At 40.7% G+C, this 17,311-nt stretch overlaps 1 protein-coding gene across 5 annotated transcripts in view; it reads left to right on the top strand.

The window, feature by feature from the left end:
- The window catches only part of TBC1D4 (TBC1 domain family member 4), a 95,820-nt gene that overhangs the window by 66,057 nt on the left and 12,452 nt on the right, over nt 1–17,311 (top strand). For 3 of the 5 annotated variants that reach the window (XM_063392222.1, XM_063392223.1, XM_063392225.1), the window contains exons 9-14: nt 2,842–2,916; nt 3,880–4,106; nt 5,966–6,115; nt 12,155–12,315; nt 13,242–13,451; nt 17,005–17,163. In XM_063392222.1, the coding sequence (XP_063248292.1) occupies nt 2,842–2,916; nt 3,880–4,106; nt 5,966–6,115; nt 12,155–12,315; nt 13,242–13,451; nt 17,005–17,163 (982 nt within the window). Of the gene's footprint in view, nt 1–2,841; nt 2,917–3,879; nt 4,107–5,965; nt 6,116–12,154; nt 12,316–13,241; nt 13,452–17,004; nt 17,164–17,311 lie in introns of those variants that run through there. The other 2 variants (XM_063392224.1, XM_063392226.1) reach the window with 2 other exon arrangements.

Below are 17,311 nucleotides of genomic sequence, written 5' to 3'. Positions count from 1 at the left end.
TCAGAAGGGTGAGTCAGAGAAGAGGCATATAGAGAAGTATCTGAAGGAGGCTGTGTGCCTGGGATCCAGTATGTCATTACAGAGGAAATGTGATGAGTTGAATACAGGGTAATTTGGACCAGTGACATTAAGCTCATTCTGCTTAATGTAATTTCCGAAGCACTAAGTTGCACTTGCCCTGCAGTTTACATGGACACGTCATAAAGTAACCTGCAAATGTAGGATGCCATTCCTTATAAAGGAAACCAAATACTCTTAGCCAGAGGGAATCCTTAGAACTTACAGGTAGGTGTCAATTTGATCTAGCATTCAAACTAGCATTAAAACTCTCCTGGTCAAATTTACCTCTCTTGTGTAGCAGATTTTATAAACTAGGGACTTAGTCTGAATATGGAGAGAGAGAAAGAGGGAGTGACTGTGTGTAAAAGAGAGCAAAAAAGTGATGGCTGTCAGAAGATCTGGGTAATTTCAGCAGTTTGGAATATCATCAAATGGTGACAGCTACAGTCGTGCCTTTGATGTGTCTGGTTTCTTTTCCACACCTAAGGGGCATGTGACTGGCAAGTGATCTAGCTCTAGTGGTGGGTCACTAACCCTGCAGTTGCTGTGAAAGAAGTCATCGCTGAACTAAAGCTTCTACAGGCATGCACTTCAGACATGTCAAGGAAGAGTCATTTGGATGAAATACACTGCTTAAATTGAAAAATCTCTGAAGGGAAATTTCTTATAAATAGATGTTAGGGGGTTTTGGTATAGTACGTTTCTTCTCACTAGGGCCACTGAGACATGCTGCGTATTATAATATAAGGCTCTACCATAGCCCATGACTGAGTTCAAGAGAAGGAGACACCTGAATCTGAATTAGGGCCATTTGAAGTTTGCTGTTTATGAAGCGGGTTTGCCATTGTGAGAAAGGTCAACTCATCTTTACCTTGACAGTGCAATGGATCAGAAATAGCAGTATGTTGCAGTGAGTCATGACACACTTAGGGGTTCATCCTTGCAGATCCCCCAAAAGGCTACACAATGCAAGACTAAGAAAAATTACTTGGAGTGCAGCTCAACCACTAATTATTTGTTTAAAGCAGGTACATGCAAGTGTCTCTGTGCAGGTGTGCTGTGTGTTATGTGCATACACGTGATACACAATGACTGTTTCAGTAGTTCTCATACTTCATCAGGCTATTACAACAAGCCTAACAGATCATGGTTAATTCTTAAAGGTATTTAAGCACTAATACCTATTGATGTAGTGGGTTTTCCCCTCCTTAAGGCAGATGCAGATGGTATTCATGCAATAGAGCTAATTACGCGTAAGTTGCCATCTTTATTTAAAAGTGAGACCAAGAAAGAACTTAAATTAGTTTTGTTTTGTTTTTTTAAAGTGGCATTCACCATCTTTTTATAGATAAATTTTTAAAATGAAAGTTAGAAGTCAGTATAAGTTGGGGAAAGTCTTAGACAGGCTCAGTCTTAGGACAGTTAGAAAGAAAGAGGTTATGTAGTAACCAGTATCTAGGAACACTTTAAGTGGATGGCTTCTTAGCTAGGTAAATAGCATCAAGTGGTATTTTAAGCCATTCACTACTTGGCCCTAGGAAACATTCGTTTCTGTGCCCTGGCTTCACACAGTCCCAGAGGAATGTCACTTCTTCACTTGTTTGTTTTGCTGGACTGATCTTATTTTTGTGAGGTTTGAACCAAAAACAGGCTTCCTAATGAGGTACCTCAGGGAAATAAACATAACCTTTCTTTGACCTCTTGAACAGATTTCATCCACTCCATGCTGCACTAACCTCTTCTGTTGTTGTGCTTTCTTAACCAAAAAGTCCTTCTTAAAGTGCCAGAAGTTTGCATTTTCAAAGGTAGTGAGAAACTTCCAACTTATACTTGCTCTTGTTTTTTTGGGAGGTTCAGTGAAGTGATGCTTCAGACAGAGTATCTATTGGTAATGCGCTTAAGTGGGATAATGAACTTAAAGGGCACTCTTAAGTCTTGAAAATAACTCTTACCAGGAAAAAGTAGGCTAAATAAGTTCTGATGATATTGACAAAACTTTCCCCGGAGTTGCAAGCATACCAAGAGGAGCTCTGTCTATAGTTTTCCTAAACCTAGGCTACTTTTCTTGTGATAAAGTACTGAAAGCAACTTGCCGTTGTCAGAAATGTCCAACAGCAAACATTAGCAGTGAAAGATAATCAAAAATCTTGTGGATCTATTGCCTTTTCTTGTGAAACTAAAGGACTGTTACAAATTCAGCAAAGATCCTTTAGCATAAATTTCTAACAAATTTGCATCAGGTTTATTAGCATTATAGATTAAAAGTCTTGTCTTGTCTGGTGCTATTTGGCTGGATTTGCTGCCAAGAGGGCATTTCTCCCCAGTTTTACTACTTTTACTCCTTTTGCCCAGATGGACTTAATTTGTCTGAAATGCTTAGATATTGATAAACTGTATCTCATGGGACTGTAGTGTGACAGAGGCATCCATCAGGAGCAGTGCACGCACAGTACTGAAGTCTGGAGTTTTCTGAACTCAGCTGTTAAAGCTGACTTAGCTACTTTGCCTCAGAAGTGTCAGGAAATACTCACTTGCCTCAAACAATAGAGCTGCAGGTTTAAAACTCCTGGGAGCCATGTGGGAGAAGATGCAGTTTGGCCAGCTACAGATGACACTTTTTGTAAAGTCCAGTGCTTGACCCATGACATGTGGCCTTCTGTCAGTCATGTCACATGCCTGAACTGCCCTGCATTCACGTGCACAGGTGTTGCCATCTTTGCCTAACCTTCAGAAAAAGGGGGAAAAGACCAGATTAAATGTCTTGCCTTTTTTTTCTCGCAGGGAGCCAACAGAATGCGGGGCCGCCTGGGAAGTGTGGACAGCTTTGAGCGCTGCAGCAGCCTGGCTTCTGACAGAGTACGTAAGGAGCTTAGCTTAAACTGGTGTTTGCATACACGGCTGTCAATGGAGCGTAAATACAGCGCTCTGCTTTAATTTGAGGGAAGTAGAACAAAGCACATCAACTTACAAAACTCAAAAGATGTTTCCACTGGGAGGCAGAGGGTGTAAGAAGGCTGGGGTTTATGTTGACTTGAAGCTTCAGCTTTAATCTGATTGCCAGTCTTTTTATCCTGCCCTTCCCTTGCTTTTACAAAAAGCAAAGAATTTCTGATTTCTGTCTCGTTTTACTGAAGTAATTAAGTAAGGTCGTGTGTCAATAAAAGGAAGTGCTCTGAAGGTGAAGAATCCTTTCTGTAAGTAATAGTTGCTTTAGGGAAGTAAGAATTTTTGACCTAAGCCCAGCTGTTGGGATGCTGTATGGTAGCAAGAGGGCGGAACTCTGTTCACTTTCTTTTTATTTCCTGTTTTTGAAGTTTCACCTCACATGAGGGTTGGTTACTGGTTTTCCCAGGAGGTGAAGATTCTGTTATGGTTTTCCTGCTACAGTTACTCATAAACTGGCTGTGTAATAACAGTCACTCTTCCAGGATGTCGCTGTGACGGTACAGGAAGTATGCTCGCGATATGTCGAGGAAACTAGCTAAAAGCAGTTTCCCTAGCCTTTTCCATTCCTGTGTTTTCCTGAAAGAGACAGAAGTCTGCTAGCTGGAATGCCAATCCCTGTGAGAGGATGCCTGGAGTAATTAGTATGTTGTTTGTGTTGCGTATACAGCTTTATTCCTCTCTCCGCTTTCCCTTTTTGGAAGAAGGACGCTACTGGTTTGGAGTGAGCTATCAAAGGATGTCTGCTTTGGGTGATAATTAGCATACAATAGGTCGTGACCCAGAAGGGGGAGAGGCTTTGGTGCCCGTGGGTTAAGCGAGAGCTCTCTCAGGGCACAGAGCCTCGGGCCTTACCCCGCCAGCACTTCCTTTCAGGACACTTCTCCGGGCGATTCCCCGCCAGCTACTCCTCCAGCGTCCCCCGTGTCGTCGGCCTGGCAGACGTTTCCCGAGGAGGGCTCAGACTCCCCTCAGTTCCGGAGGCGCGCTCACACCTTCAGCCACCCGCCCTCCAGTGCCCGACGGAGGATAACCTTCCAGAACGGCAGGTCACAGAGCGCCCGCTCCCCGCTGCTGCGGCAGAACTGCGTGGAGGCGCCAAGGTGAGTCGGGCACGCCGTGCCACCCGCCCGCGCTCCCCTGCCTCCCTGCTCCAGCCTCACCCGCCCTCCTCCTTGTGGGGGCTGCAGCAGCCCTGCTTCTGACCAAGTACCTGGGGAGCTTCGTTCAGGTTGGCTTCTGCACTTCTCCGGGGTTGGTTTGTTCCTTTATTTATTTATTTTCAGCCTGTCTTCTCTGCCTTTTGAGTAGTTTGGTACTTTGCAGTAACTCAATAGTTCCTGAGTTAGGGGTTCAGGGGAGGCATTGATCCATCAAATTGATGGTTCGGCCAGATGCCAGCAGCAATCTGTTTTATTTATTTGTTTGTCGCCTCTGAGCTGAGCCTTTTTGGCAGTTTTGTTAGTCAGACCCTTTGGAAAAGAGGCCTTCAGTGCTTTAAGTGGCAGGGATGGCAGCCCGAAACTTTTATGCCGGGATGAAAAAGGCACTAACAGCTTCGAGTGTCTGTAGCCGTGTTAGTCAAATCTCACTTAGAGTACGTACAGAACTAAAACTGGTGAGGAGCCTTGCGAAGGACATAAGGATTAAACACATCCACGGAACTGTGAGGCATGTGATTTTCCTATTTGCCTTTCTTCAGAGCTTCCCTCTGTATCTTCTTTCTGCTTCCTTTTTGGAGACTCTTCAGCTGTTTACACATGGAACAGTGTTCCTTCAGGAGTTCCTTCACTCAGCAGAAGAGGTCCCCACAGTTCAGTGTGGGCCTCTTTGGTTGTGCCTTCTTTTTCTCCTCTATGCTGGCTACCTGCAGTAAGTGACCATACAAACTCCAAACCCTTTACAAAACTCAGGTCCAGATGAGCTGAATTGTTTTCCGTTGGAGGATCACACTCTCCAACCTATTGTCTGTTTCAGTGCTTGCCTGTAATTCTGCTTTTTGTGGGCTCTTTCCAAAAATGGCTTTAAATAGTAATTTGTCACCTGTTTGATGCTTGCATTGAAATATCAGCGAATGCTGCACCAGCTAGTAGAGGAAGGCAAAAAAAAATATTTTGTTTTGAGAGAGTGGAAGAGAGTAAAGGGTAAGAAACTAGCCTTTGTTACACTGTGTTTTTAGAGAGATAAATAATGTGTTTTTTACTAAGGTAAACTTTTTTCACACTGACCGTGTTGTATGCAAACAGGAAACCCTGACAGTTCGAAGTGAAGGACTTGCTGACTACATTGCTTTGTAATAACTTGTAAGAAGTAGCTTATTAAGTGGGATCAGCAGATTTTTAGTCAAAACAGTTTGTAGCAGTATGGTTCTAGGCTGGGGTTTTTCATTCTTTCCTTTTGAGAATTAGTCATAAATGTCAAGCAAAGAAACTGAACTAATTTTTATGTCCCCTCCAATACTTGTCACTACTACTAAGTAATGTTTAACTGTGGAGTAGGACTACCTTTCTTAATTTAATTACTTCACAAAAATTTATCCAGAAAGAGTGCATTTAAATAATTTCTACTTCCTAATGTGTTGTTTACAAAAGCAAAAGAAAACTGAAGGGGAAGAAACAATGTGGTTCATAAATCAAGAAGGATTCTAAGTGTATTTTCTGAATGTTTAAGCTGTTCTTTTTTCTGAATTTGCTTTGGGAATAAATAAAGCTAAAGAAATAAGGTGGTCTCCCTGTTCTGCAATGTCATTGAAAAGTTTCTTAATAGAAATCAGCTGTAACAGCAAAATCAATATCCCTAGGGAAGCTGCCCAGGAGTGCACGTGATAGATTTTATCTTCTGGGTAACAAAGTTAGTGTAAGCCAAGATGAGGTGTTTGGCCAGTGTCTCTAGTCTGGTGGTTTTGTTGTTGTATTCAAATCCGTGCTGACCCATCTGCTGTGTTCTCTTGTTGCCTGCACAGTCCCGTGGTCGGGGTTCGGCGCGCTCTCAGTGAGAGTGAATCTGCGTCACCTGGTCTCCCCTCCTCTCTCTCTGCCCCTTCTTTCCTGAAAACCTTTTACCAGGGCTCAGGAAGGTTGCACCAGCACTCAGAAAGTGACCTCTCCAAGAGGTGAGAGCGTTGTCTCCTGCCTAGTTCTCCAGTGCCACTAGCTTAACAGCAGGATTACCAATGGAATGCAGCACATGGCATCTCTCCCACTCTGCCTTGTGCTCCTGCATTTCTAACAGACTTCCCTGATGCAAATGGGCAAACAGGCTTTTGGATAAAAAAGCCTGTTAAAACTAGAGGCTTCTATGCTGACATCAAGTAGCTGTCACCTATTTCTGTTGCGGTGTTGCAAACCTGCTGCATTGGTTTGTAGGAGTGTTATGCCAATTTAATGCTTTCTCTGCCGAATGCAAACCAGCATGTGTTGCCATGGTCACTGGCATGTGAAAATGTGAAAAAAGCACTATGAACCATGTACAGTACTAATGTGGGATGCCTGTGCATGAGGAAGGGGAAACACCAAGTTAACTGGGTGATACTAACTGTGAGATATTTAGAGAGAATTAACAAGTAACTTCCAGTTGAAGAGGATTTGGGAAAAAGCAAAGGTACGAAAAGCGGCAACAACCCCTCCAAATCTGTCTCTTATAGACTACCTCTAATTTGGGTTCCAGTCCAGCTTTGTGTCTGTGTTCCCTTTAGACAGCAAAGTTGGTCCAAGCTGAACCAATGCCCAGCTCTGTTTGTACAGGCAATGGACACCATTAAACCCACCTCTCTGGGTTTAGGGAATGAAGGATTGAATATTGTATGAAAACTGTATTTTAATGCCAGATAATTCCAAACTGAAATTTCTGAGATACTTATGGAAGTAAGTATCTTGCTTATGCAGACAGATCAAGGTCGTGTATTTCATTACAGTGGAGTTTTGGACGCTTGGTGTGGGGAGTTCTTCAAGGAGTAACTCCCAGAAGACCACCATGTTTCTACTTAGGTTTTACAGTATACACATTTCTGATATCATTTGATCTTTAATTTGTATGGAGACTTGTGAAAATGAGATCTCATTAGCTATAGATCTTGCTGGGAGCAGCTGAGCATGAACAGTCATGGTGAGGAAATTGCAATAGCAAGAGTGCACTGTTAGCATCTAGGTGGGTTTGTGAAGGGAATACAACAGATGTAGTCAGAAAAAAGTGCTGAGGGAATAATGCTGATGGGATAAAGGTCACTGAGGTAATCTATCACTTCAACTGGCTAATGGAAAATGAAATATATTGTCCAACTGAGAGTGGCCAAAACTTGCAAATGTATGTCATGCCATCGAGTTTAGGAATGAGAGGAAGTTCTCATTTTTTAAAATGTGTTTTTTCTTGTGGATTTCTTCTTTGGTTCATTGGGAGTTTTTTCCTTTAGTTCTCTCTCTCAGAGAGAACCACCTTCTGTCCCAGTAGGATCCGTGTGAGGTGTTAGCATTCTCATGTGAGTGAGTGTATGAGAGGTTGCAATTAAGCACAGTGTGTCAGTTCTTTGAAATCTGCAGGCTACAAACTGTTAGGAACCCTAATTAAAATTTCAGTGCATTTTCCAGAATAATCCTGGTTACTGTGCATTCATGAAGTGTGGAATTCCTATTGCACTGGAGAAAAGTTCTGTAAAGTCTCACTTCTTTATCATACAACTTTGAGATTACATGTGATGCAGCAGGCAGCTTTTCTTGGTGGTCTGGCAAACTTCAGTGTGCAAGAGCAGAGACAGTTTCAGCTGGAATTAGTTTCAGAAAGATTTTTGAATTGTGGCAGTCAGATGGGTTTATGCAAACAGAGTGTTACAGAATGGCATGAGATATTTTGTAGGTTGTTGTTGGGTTTTTGTTTGTTTGTTTTTCTGTGTTTTTTAGGTGGTTTTCATTGAATCACAGAATGGTTTGGGTTGGAAGGGATCATAAAGATCATTCAGTTACAGCCCTGCACACAGTTTCTTTCTTTAAGGAATTAACAGTATAGTAAATTTTGGCATCAACATAGTATTTATAGGTGCCTTCAGAGTGTTTTTATGGCATTGTTAATACATTTCTCTGAGAGGAGGCTAGGATGGAAATGGTCTCCACATAATCTTGACTTTTGACAAGTGTGTGGTGCAGCATTGAACAGAATTGCAGATAAGAATTTAAAAAATGTCTGGTCAACATAGAGGTAAACAAGGGTTTTTAATATAAACACAAAAGCAGCACTTTTAAAAATGGAACCACTTTCACTGTAGGTTTGACCACAATTTCTCTCTTCATTGTGTTGCTGTGCAAGAATAATTTAGGATAAATTTGAATTGGAACAGATTCTATTTTTTAAACTGCTTTGTGTGTCATGAAGGAAGTAAAATACTTGAGAATATTCTTTAAACAAAATAGCAGAAAGTAATTATTCAGAAAAAAAATATAGGACAGGAGTGACAACCAATAGAGAGGTGTAAACTGATAGAAACTGGTTTTTCTTCTTCCCAGATGGGAGGAATGTGTCATGTATTAGTCTCACGTATACGTTTCTGCCAGTTTAAGTGCTGGGAAGTTGATTTCTATACTTGATCTGGGGGATTTTGTACCATCTCAACCTCCAAATTGCAAAAGAGTAGCAATTGATTCAATTGCTACTTAGAGCAATCAAGAAGAGAAGTTGAAATGAAAGCAAAATGGGGAAAAATACAAGTCTTGGCATGAGCAACAGCAGTATTTATTCACAACTCATTTGGCTTTCATGGACTCAAGTGCAAAATAATTCAGGTAAGAATTATGTTGAGCATTCACAAGAAATGGGGTAGCATTGTGATATTTTAAATATCAGTCTTTGGGAGGATTGTAAAGAACAGTTCTGGGAAGACATTTAGATAATTAAAACCAAACAATAAGCATATTTGTAATCTGACCATTTTTTTTGAGATTTCTTCTTCTTTCCTTTTTATTTTCTTCCCCTGAAGTAGCTGTCTCATAATGCTATGCATTATCTGATAGAATAGTGAATGGATGAAAGTGAGTTACAGTTACCTGAGATAAAACCTTACATCATCAGTTCTCTGTACTCTTGAAAACTTGGGTTATTGCTTGGAACAGCTTAAGGTGAAAGAAGAGAGTGAAATGTTTGAGGCATTATGATGAATTTACAGCTGTTCATTTTTTTATTGTATGTAAGCTGATAAATGCATTTTGGTTTCTGTATTGGGTCAGAAGTGTAGGGTAAGTAGCCCTACAGAGAACCATTATTCTCCAGATTGAGTTGTGATGCATATGTCTTAAATACAGTGTATTACATTGTTATCTTTTTCCAGAGATTCTTCCACTAGGTGACCTTGCAGCATGTTTCCCATGTGGATGGGAAGATGTCCACCTGAGACATCTGCCAAGGTGGTAGTGGAAACACTGCTCTGCTTCTCAGTAGCAATGACTGAACTCTATTTAGGAAGTTGTTTTTCTTGTTTTGGAGATGCTTTGGCTTAGTGTCTCCACTCATGTTAATAAACCTCTTCATTTTGTGGGAACTGATAGCTAGTTTTTTTTCTTTACCCCCACACTGTTTAGAGAAACTGGTTTTTGCACCAGCCTCCTGAATCTTTTTCTTAGGGTAGGAGACACTACCATTTTAGTCTGACTTCTTCCTGCTTTTGCTCTCTAGGGTGTTGTTTCACACCTTCAGATCTGATACTAACCTAGGAGTTGTCTGTCTTGAAATGAGGAAACTCTCTTTGCTCCCTTTCTACCCTCCCTTTCCTAAATCTTGGTGTTTTCCTGGGTTAATATGTGTTAATATGGGTTAAAGGTGTGTTTCTGAGCCTTGCAAAAGTTTTCCTCTAATCACTTATTGGACAGCTCTTTGAAAGAGAAGGTGAATAATATTGCTTGCTTGAAATGACAGGGGATTTTTGTGGAGGAGGATTTAACAACAGAAATGCAGGTCTTCAGAACTGTATGATTTGTATACTTCATGAGTAGTGCAAGTGATTAGCTCATCCCAATGTAAACTCCATGACTCAAATGGTGTAAACAGGTTAGTTTCATACCCTAAAATAGCCACCTTCTTATTCTGACTTCTCGGTGAATTTTGCTGCTCTAAACTGAACACTATTCCTAGGACTGTCTAGAGGCATAGCAGCTGAACACAGATTTTTGTACATAGCAGTAGAAAAGAATTTTTCATTCCCTTGTTACATTGTGTCTGTTTAGTAAGTGCTGGAATGACTCAGTTTTTGTGTTATAACGTGATGATATGTAAGACTTGAAACAGTAAGAAGTAGTTCTGTCACAGTTATTTATAGAAACATAGGTTTTTAGAGATCTATATATCCAAAGTCAGTATCCAATTTCCAAGAGCTGTTGGACTGAAATACCTTTGAAAAACAGCACCTGTAGGTTCAGAATTAGTGTTGTAGTCTGAGTAGTCTCTGTTTGGCTGCCACGAGCAGTGCTTACCCATCATCAAAGACAGAGAGACAGAAAGACAGAGATAAAGAAGATTGTCACAGTTGCTGTTTACGTTAATGCAACATGGGGATCTACTGAGACCACCTACCAACAGTGTGATGCTATAGGGAACTGAGGCACTATGGAAGCTAAATCAGGAGTGAAGAACAATTCAGACCATGTGTCATTCAGGGCTCCCAGCCAGTAGAGCTGTTCTTAGAGCAGAGCAGGGGCTGGTGCCTAGTGCTGGGTAGGTGAACTTGAAGTCATGGTTATTTCTCTGCCAGGATATGGAGGGAGGGTTTGATACCTTGGTATGATAGTGAGTCCAGTTGGTCACTCAGGCTTACAAATATCAGGGAGCTGTTGTGGATCATTAGCATGGTGACAGCTTTGGTCACCAAAAAGGCCGGTCCTAGCTTGGTGAATTCAGCACGTTCATTTAGCACAGTTTTAGCTATGAAGTACTGATTAAGATAGTGTAGCTGGTAGACTGGTGTAGCTGAAAGTTCATAGTCTTCCCTTGCAGGTCTCTCCTCTGCAAGCCAGATGTGGGGGAAGGACTGCAGCTGGCAAACTGCAATCACTTGCAACTACCTTCCCACTGAAAACATAGTGAACATGCTGGGCTTTCCTTTCATCTAACTTTTTAGGATCCATGCACTACAGTAGGGAAATTTGTTACAGGATGACAGTTTAAGTGTAGCTACTGTTATGATATAGCAGTTTTCCGTGTGATGAAGGTGAAGCTGCAGAAAAAGCTCCCCCTGTTTGATGCTCTCTTCCTAAAAGATTGTAATGCTGCCTTATGGTGTTGACATTACATGGAAGGATCTGTGGCAGATAATCCTTGTGCCCATTGCTATACAATATCTGTGCACCTAATTTATACCACAAATGCAAAACTCTGAAATATTTCTGAAAGTGGATCAAGTACTTGTGAAAGCTAAATGTCTTTTCCTCTGGCAGTAGTCAGTAGAAAGGTGTACTTGGTGTGTCTTCCCAATAAAGCATTCCTGTATCTTCTCCTTGTTTCTTCCAGCAGCATAAGTTACTATTAAAATTAACATGTAATTATATTTCTGCATGGCAGCTGGGGAGAAGATCTGCCCTCTGTTTGCAGGGTCTCTGTTCCTACAGCTGATGAAACATGAGGACATGTGTCCCCATTTATCCAAGTGAAGCATCAACTTCTTGAAGCTTAGGAAAGAGACTGTATGAGATGGCAGAACATTGTCTCCAATGAAATGTTCACCTGTGAGTTCAGCATGACACTGAAAATGGCACTAAATGGAGTGTTGTGCTCCACTGGAGCACCATCTCTGCTTTTAGGGGTGTTACATCAGATCACTCCCAGAAGACTGATGTATGGCAAAACAAACCCCAACGTTAGAGGCTATTACCGTGTTTCTCTCTTAGTTTCTCAAAAAATTAAGCTTTTATTCTGAGCTTACAGCTGAACCATTTATGAATGGTATGAATGCTTCCTGGTGGTATCTAGTGCAAACTCCACAGCACTGTGCTACAAGAAAACAGTTGGGCACTTCAGTGTTCCAGGTGAAGCTCACACTCAGCACACTTTGCCTTTTTAAGCTTCCTCACAAACGCTCCTGCAGGCTTGGTTATATATTAGACACAGTTAATAAAGGTGGTTTTTCCCCCCTAAAAGAATACTGACTTTAAATACCCCATCTGCTTTTTCTTTCCTTCAGTGATGGGGAGGGAAAGAAAAGAACGTCAACCTTCTGCAGCAGTGAGTCTCTAAATGCTGCGGGGGCCACGCTCACACCTCGCCGCATCTCCTGGCGGCGGAGAATATTCCTGCAGGTAGCTTCACCTATGAATAAATCTCCTTCCAAGATGCAGCATCCAGGTCTGTGTGTGCTTTTAAAGAAAATAAACAAGCAGTTGTTACTTAATGCTGTAGTGAACTGCAACGTGTGTCAATATGAAAGGGAGAAGGGAGTCAGGGTGGTACAATATTCGTGCTGGAACCTTGCCAGAGATCAGTTGTGCTCATTTGGTTTTAGACTGTTTAGGTTTTCATTGCTCTGAAGAGAGGATTTTGGCATCAAAATCAAATGAATTGCAATCTACCATAGCTGCTGTAGCAAGGAAATTATGGCAGGTCTCTTGCTGCCAAAGATACTGTATTTAACAGTTAGGAAATTTTTACCCTGACCTGTGTACATAATTAGAGTGTTTGGAGAAAATGGTAAATTTTATATCTTGTGCTTGTACTGCACATAGCACCTGTTGAGTGTGTCAATAATTCTTACAGCTTTAAGCCATTTAAAGTAGAAACCTCTGAAATAGCTGAAATCTTGCTATTCATAAAGTCCTGTTTGGCAGAATTTAAAACCATAGGCAAATGACAAAGTCTATATTTAGTGACCACACAGTGCTATAGCACTCTCTGTAGTGCAGGTTAGCAGATGGAAAAATTAGCTTTACTGTAGAACCTGTGGTAAATCATAGCAGTAAACAAGCTCAACTGTAAAGGAGGCTTTATGGATAAATGTTTTGTGGTAACTGTGGAAGGAGCTGGCAGGGGAAATGTTTGAAATACTGGGTGACCCTTTACCTAACTCTACCTGCTTTAAATATAACTTTATTAATGTAAACAAAACACGTTTTAAAAAATAATTCTGTTCTGTTGCATTGCATTTTATCTGTCTTTGGAATTAGCAAGTCACTGCTGAATGTAAAAGACATCTATTTTTGTTCTGCTATGACATAGATGTTCATGATATGTCAAACAATCTGAGTTTCCTGTAATAGCTTTCTGATTCTTTGCAGATGGTCATGATGGAAGTGAATTGTTACCCTTATCCCCTCTTGCTCCACCCCTGGAGGAGGACCCTCTTGTTCTAGTATTGCAAAATGAGGATTGTCCAGATAAAACTGGAGAGAGGAGAAACTCAGAAGAACTACAAAGTCTGTGGAGAAAAGCCATCCATCAACAAATTCTGTTACTTCGAATGGAAAAAGAAAACCAGAAGCTGGAAGGTTAGCTATTTAGAAAATATCTCTAAAAGCTATTGCAGATTCTGCTGCCTGAAGATGAAAATGGTTCTGGTGTTGGGCATCTCAAACAAAGATGTGGTTCTGTGACTCTTTAGCTAGCAGTACTAGAAAAAAACCCTGTTTTCCTAGTCCTGTCTCACAGTTGACCGGGTTCTCTATCTACCTCACTTTAAATGAATAATCTTAGTAACAAAAGAAAGCGATAAATTTTCCTTTTTGAGTGCATGTTAGACGAAGGATACTATAGTCTGTGTTGTACCTGTCTGAGTCTAGGAGTTGTAATGTGGAGTGGAGTAAGGAGAACAGGTGCTGTGTGAACACTTAGGTATGGTAAACCTTACCCTTTCTATCTCGTTTCAGTCCTTTGCAGCTCATGGCCTTTCTCTCCAGGCTTTTTGTTCTTCATTAACCACATCACAGTGGTAATTTATTAATGCTTGAATCCAAATATGATTTTTGAGCAACTGGCTCTTGAGGTATGTCAGAAAGTTCTGTTTTTTGGAACATGAGCACTGTACACTGAAAATTGAGTGCTGTTAGTGAGGGATCTAAAGTTGACCATTGTGATTGTCAACTGCCTGAGTGTCTGGCTGGGATATTTTATTAAAACTGGTCAGGACTCACACAAATGAAAGGATGCAATGTCTATCCTACCATATAGAAGTTCTTCAGTATAATAGACTTACAAGGTTTTGGTGCAAGTTGAAAATTCCAAGTGTCCTCTCTACAACTGCTGCCTTCATCTTCTCTTTTATACTGTATAACCTATATGGTAGTCTGATTCTTCATACTCCCATAATACTTCAACCATAATGATCTTGGTAAGGTCAGTTAACTCTTTTTCCTTCTTTAGACTTACTGGGAAGGCAGTGAGAGGAAAGAAAAACATCAGGACAGAAGTTCTTTCCATGTCCCTACAGGCATACATCCTTGGATGTATTTCCTACACACATAGGGTATTTCTCAGTGCTGTTTCTCTCTACAGTTTGTCTCCCTGTTGACACACAGTTCTGTGGAAACTCTTAGATTCATAGGGAGCATCTAGAGAGAACTTCAGCCAAAATCTTCATTTCTTAAACCATCCTAGCAAACAGTCTATTTTTGTGGGGTGAGGAAGCTGGAGATCTGCGGTGGTGACTTATTTCATGTTATTCTCTCTGATACTTTCAGCTGCTGAGTGATAAATTCATTGCTATACCATTGCTATTACAATAGTACAGTTCCTTAAGACTCAGGTAGAAGTTGCTTCCATTCTGTAAAAGATATGTAGAAATCAGATCCTTCCTACCTGATCGTTTGTGGTGAAAACAGGAGTGTTGGCAGCGGACATACCAAACTGGCACCCATTTGCCAGCCCACATTCGTGGTTTGTGCTCTGAGGAGCATGTCTCCATTCTTATGTTCAGGTTTATGAGTACCCCTGATGAAACTGGTGCTCTTGCTAGCTAGAATTTGTCATCTTATTTTCAAAGGGTGAAAAGTAAACTGTTCTAACACCTATCTCTAGGTTTCCTTCCTGTGGGCTGTTACAACCTGGGCCATTTTATGGACAGGACATGGGCAGAGCTGATACATTCCAAACAAGCGTAGATTCAGGCGGTTCTTTGCATCCTAGCCTACAATTAAATGTACATCTCAGGAAAGGGAAATGTAGTAACAGAAATGGAGAAATTTCTTTACTTGAACCCAGGTTCCTAGCTGTGAATTTATTAACTGTATATATTAGACTGGTTTAAGACTGGAATTGCTGTGAAACTGTTTCTAGTGGATTTCTGTTATCATTTATTGACTTTTATGTACAAAATATAAATAGAACCTCTTTTCCTATTCCTTTTGCTGTCGAGGAGACTTGAATGCTATTAGTTCTCTATTTTACAGAAGGTAAGTTCTGTCAATTGCACAAACTTACTTTCATCTTCGTTTCCTTTCTTTTTTTCTGGGAAGCTAGAACCTCCTTTTTCTAGTTGGTCACCTAGAAATATAAGAGCTGCAAAAAGTTGCAGGCCACCTAGTGATGATTGGGAAAAATGTTAACAAGGATGGTTGAAAACAGCCAAGGATGGGGTAGTAGGTAGGGCATGCATGATCAACAGGCAGACTTGCTGGCTTTCACTAGGGTTAACTGCACAGGTAATGTGGGAGTTTGTTGTCACACTGAAATATGTTACTGCTGTCTTGAATCTGTTGCATGCTGCTTACAAGAGGGAGAATTCTTGGGTGAAATCGTACAGCAGTAGGGTAGCATTTGAAATCGCCCCAGCTGAGCTGCAAATCCCTGTGGTAAGATCACACTCCTGTTTTTATGGCACTGCATCTCACCTTGCATAATACCTGCTTCTGCAGGGGCCCCCGTAGTCTTGAATGGGTAAGGCCTCAGAGGTGTAACATTGAGCTTTTAGAAATAATTTGTCATTTTTGAAGTGGGCCAGGCAATGATCCTGTGGATTGATCCAATATTGACTCTATCTGAAGTGAGATGAGTAGGTGAAGGAACAGATGGTCTTGTTTTGCAGGATGTATAAAAATGTGAGCGAGAGTTTGCTTTCACCTAGAGGTGATGGTGGGAAAGGGATTACATTTGTAAGAGAAAGGGGCTTCTACAAGAAGTAATGTGCACAGATCAAGACAAATTTGGGATAAACTCAATTGCAGCTCAGAGGTGATGTTGTGAAATGTACAATTCACTCCAATGATAGTTAAACATGCCTCTCTAAATTAAGACACAATTAAGGCTTGGTTTCAGTTTTTTGTACCAGTAGTTAGAGGAACTGGTGTGTTTTTCTGCATGTGCATCATGAATAACAAAATATCCAGAGTTAATTTCTTAGTAATGGAAATGAAAACTGCTTCTCCATGAAATGGCAGGGTGACAATGCAGCTTTATTTCAGAAGTAGTGTAATAAATACTATGTACCAGGTAGTCCTATGCAGCAAAGCTTTTAAGTTTATAACAGCAGCAATTCTGTGCTTCAGTACAAATGTATCTTTCTGGATATGGTTTATGTTGGTTCATTCTGTTTGCACTACTCAGCCTGATGATGCCAGGTAGGAGTGCCAAGAGCACTTCTCATTCACTTAAGAGGCGTGTAAGAACTGGAACCAGTGTGACTGACTTCAGTTCAGAAGACTTGCCTAGCTTGCTTGCCTAAATCTCTAATGCAAACATTCATATGTTTGGGACTTTCCATACTCAAACAATTGTAATGTTCAATATAAACAAGAATAAAATGATTAGAAGTGTTTTTGCAGAGCAGGTGCTGTAAGGTTTTGTTGAGTGGGTTTTTTTTGCCCCAAGCTTTAAAAAATACTTTTATGTACTTCATGAATTGCTAATATTCATGAACTAGTAAGAGAAGTTAAATTATTATATGCAACATCTTATGAAAACTAGCCCCATCTAAGCTATAAAGTAATGAATTGTAGATGTATTTATCCACAGTCAGATCATTGACTTGAATGGGGTTTGTGTATTTGTTATCTTGTAATTTTCTGATATTCTGGTTTTCCATGTGGTCTTCCTTTTTCTGTGTTCTAGCAAGCAGAGATGAGCTCCAATCAAGAAAAGTAAAACTGGACTATGATGAAGTTGGCACGTGTCAGAAAGATGCCGTAAATATTTGGGATAAGAAGTTACTAAACTGCAGAGCCAAAATCCGATGTGACATGGAAGATATTCATTCCACTTTAAAAGAAGGTATTTATGTAGTGGGGCTTTTAGCTCAGAAGTCTCAAGATCATATTTTTTGTCCCTTTCTGATACCAACAGAAATCAGCAGTACACTTTTTCCAGTAGCAAAAAATTGCCTTCTCTTCACAAAGGTGCTGCCTTCTCCTGTAGAACA

Source organism: Prinia subflava, chromosome 3 (assembly GCF_021018805.1).
Source record: "Prinia subflava isolate CZ2003 ecotype Zambia chromosome 3, Cam_Psub_1.2, whole genome shotgun sequence".
NCBI classification, from domain to species: Eukaryota; Metazoa; Chordata; class Aves; order Passeriformes; family Cisticolidae; genus Prinia; species Prinia subflava.
The sequence above is the reverse complement of the archived record's forward strand: the minus strand, read 5'-3'. Positions and strand labels throughout refer to the sequence as shown.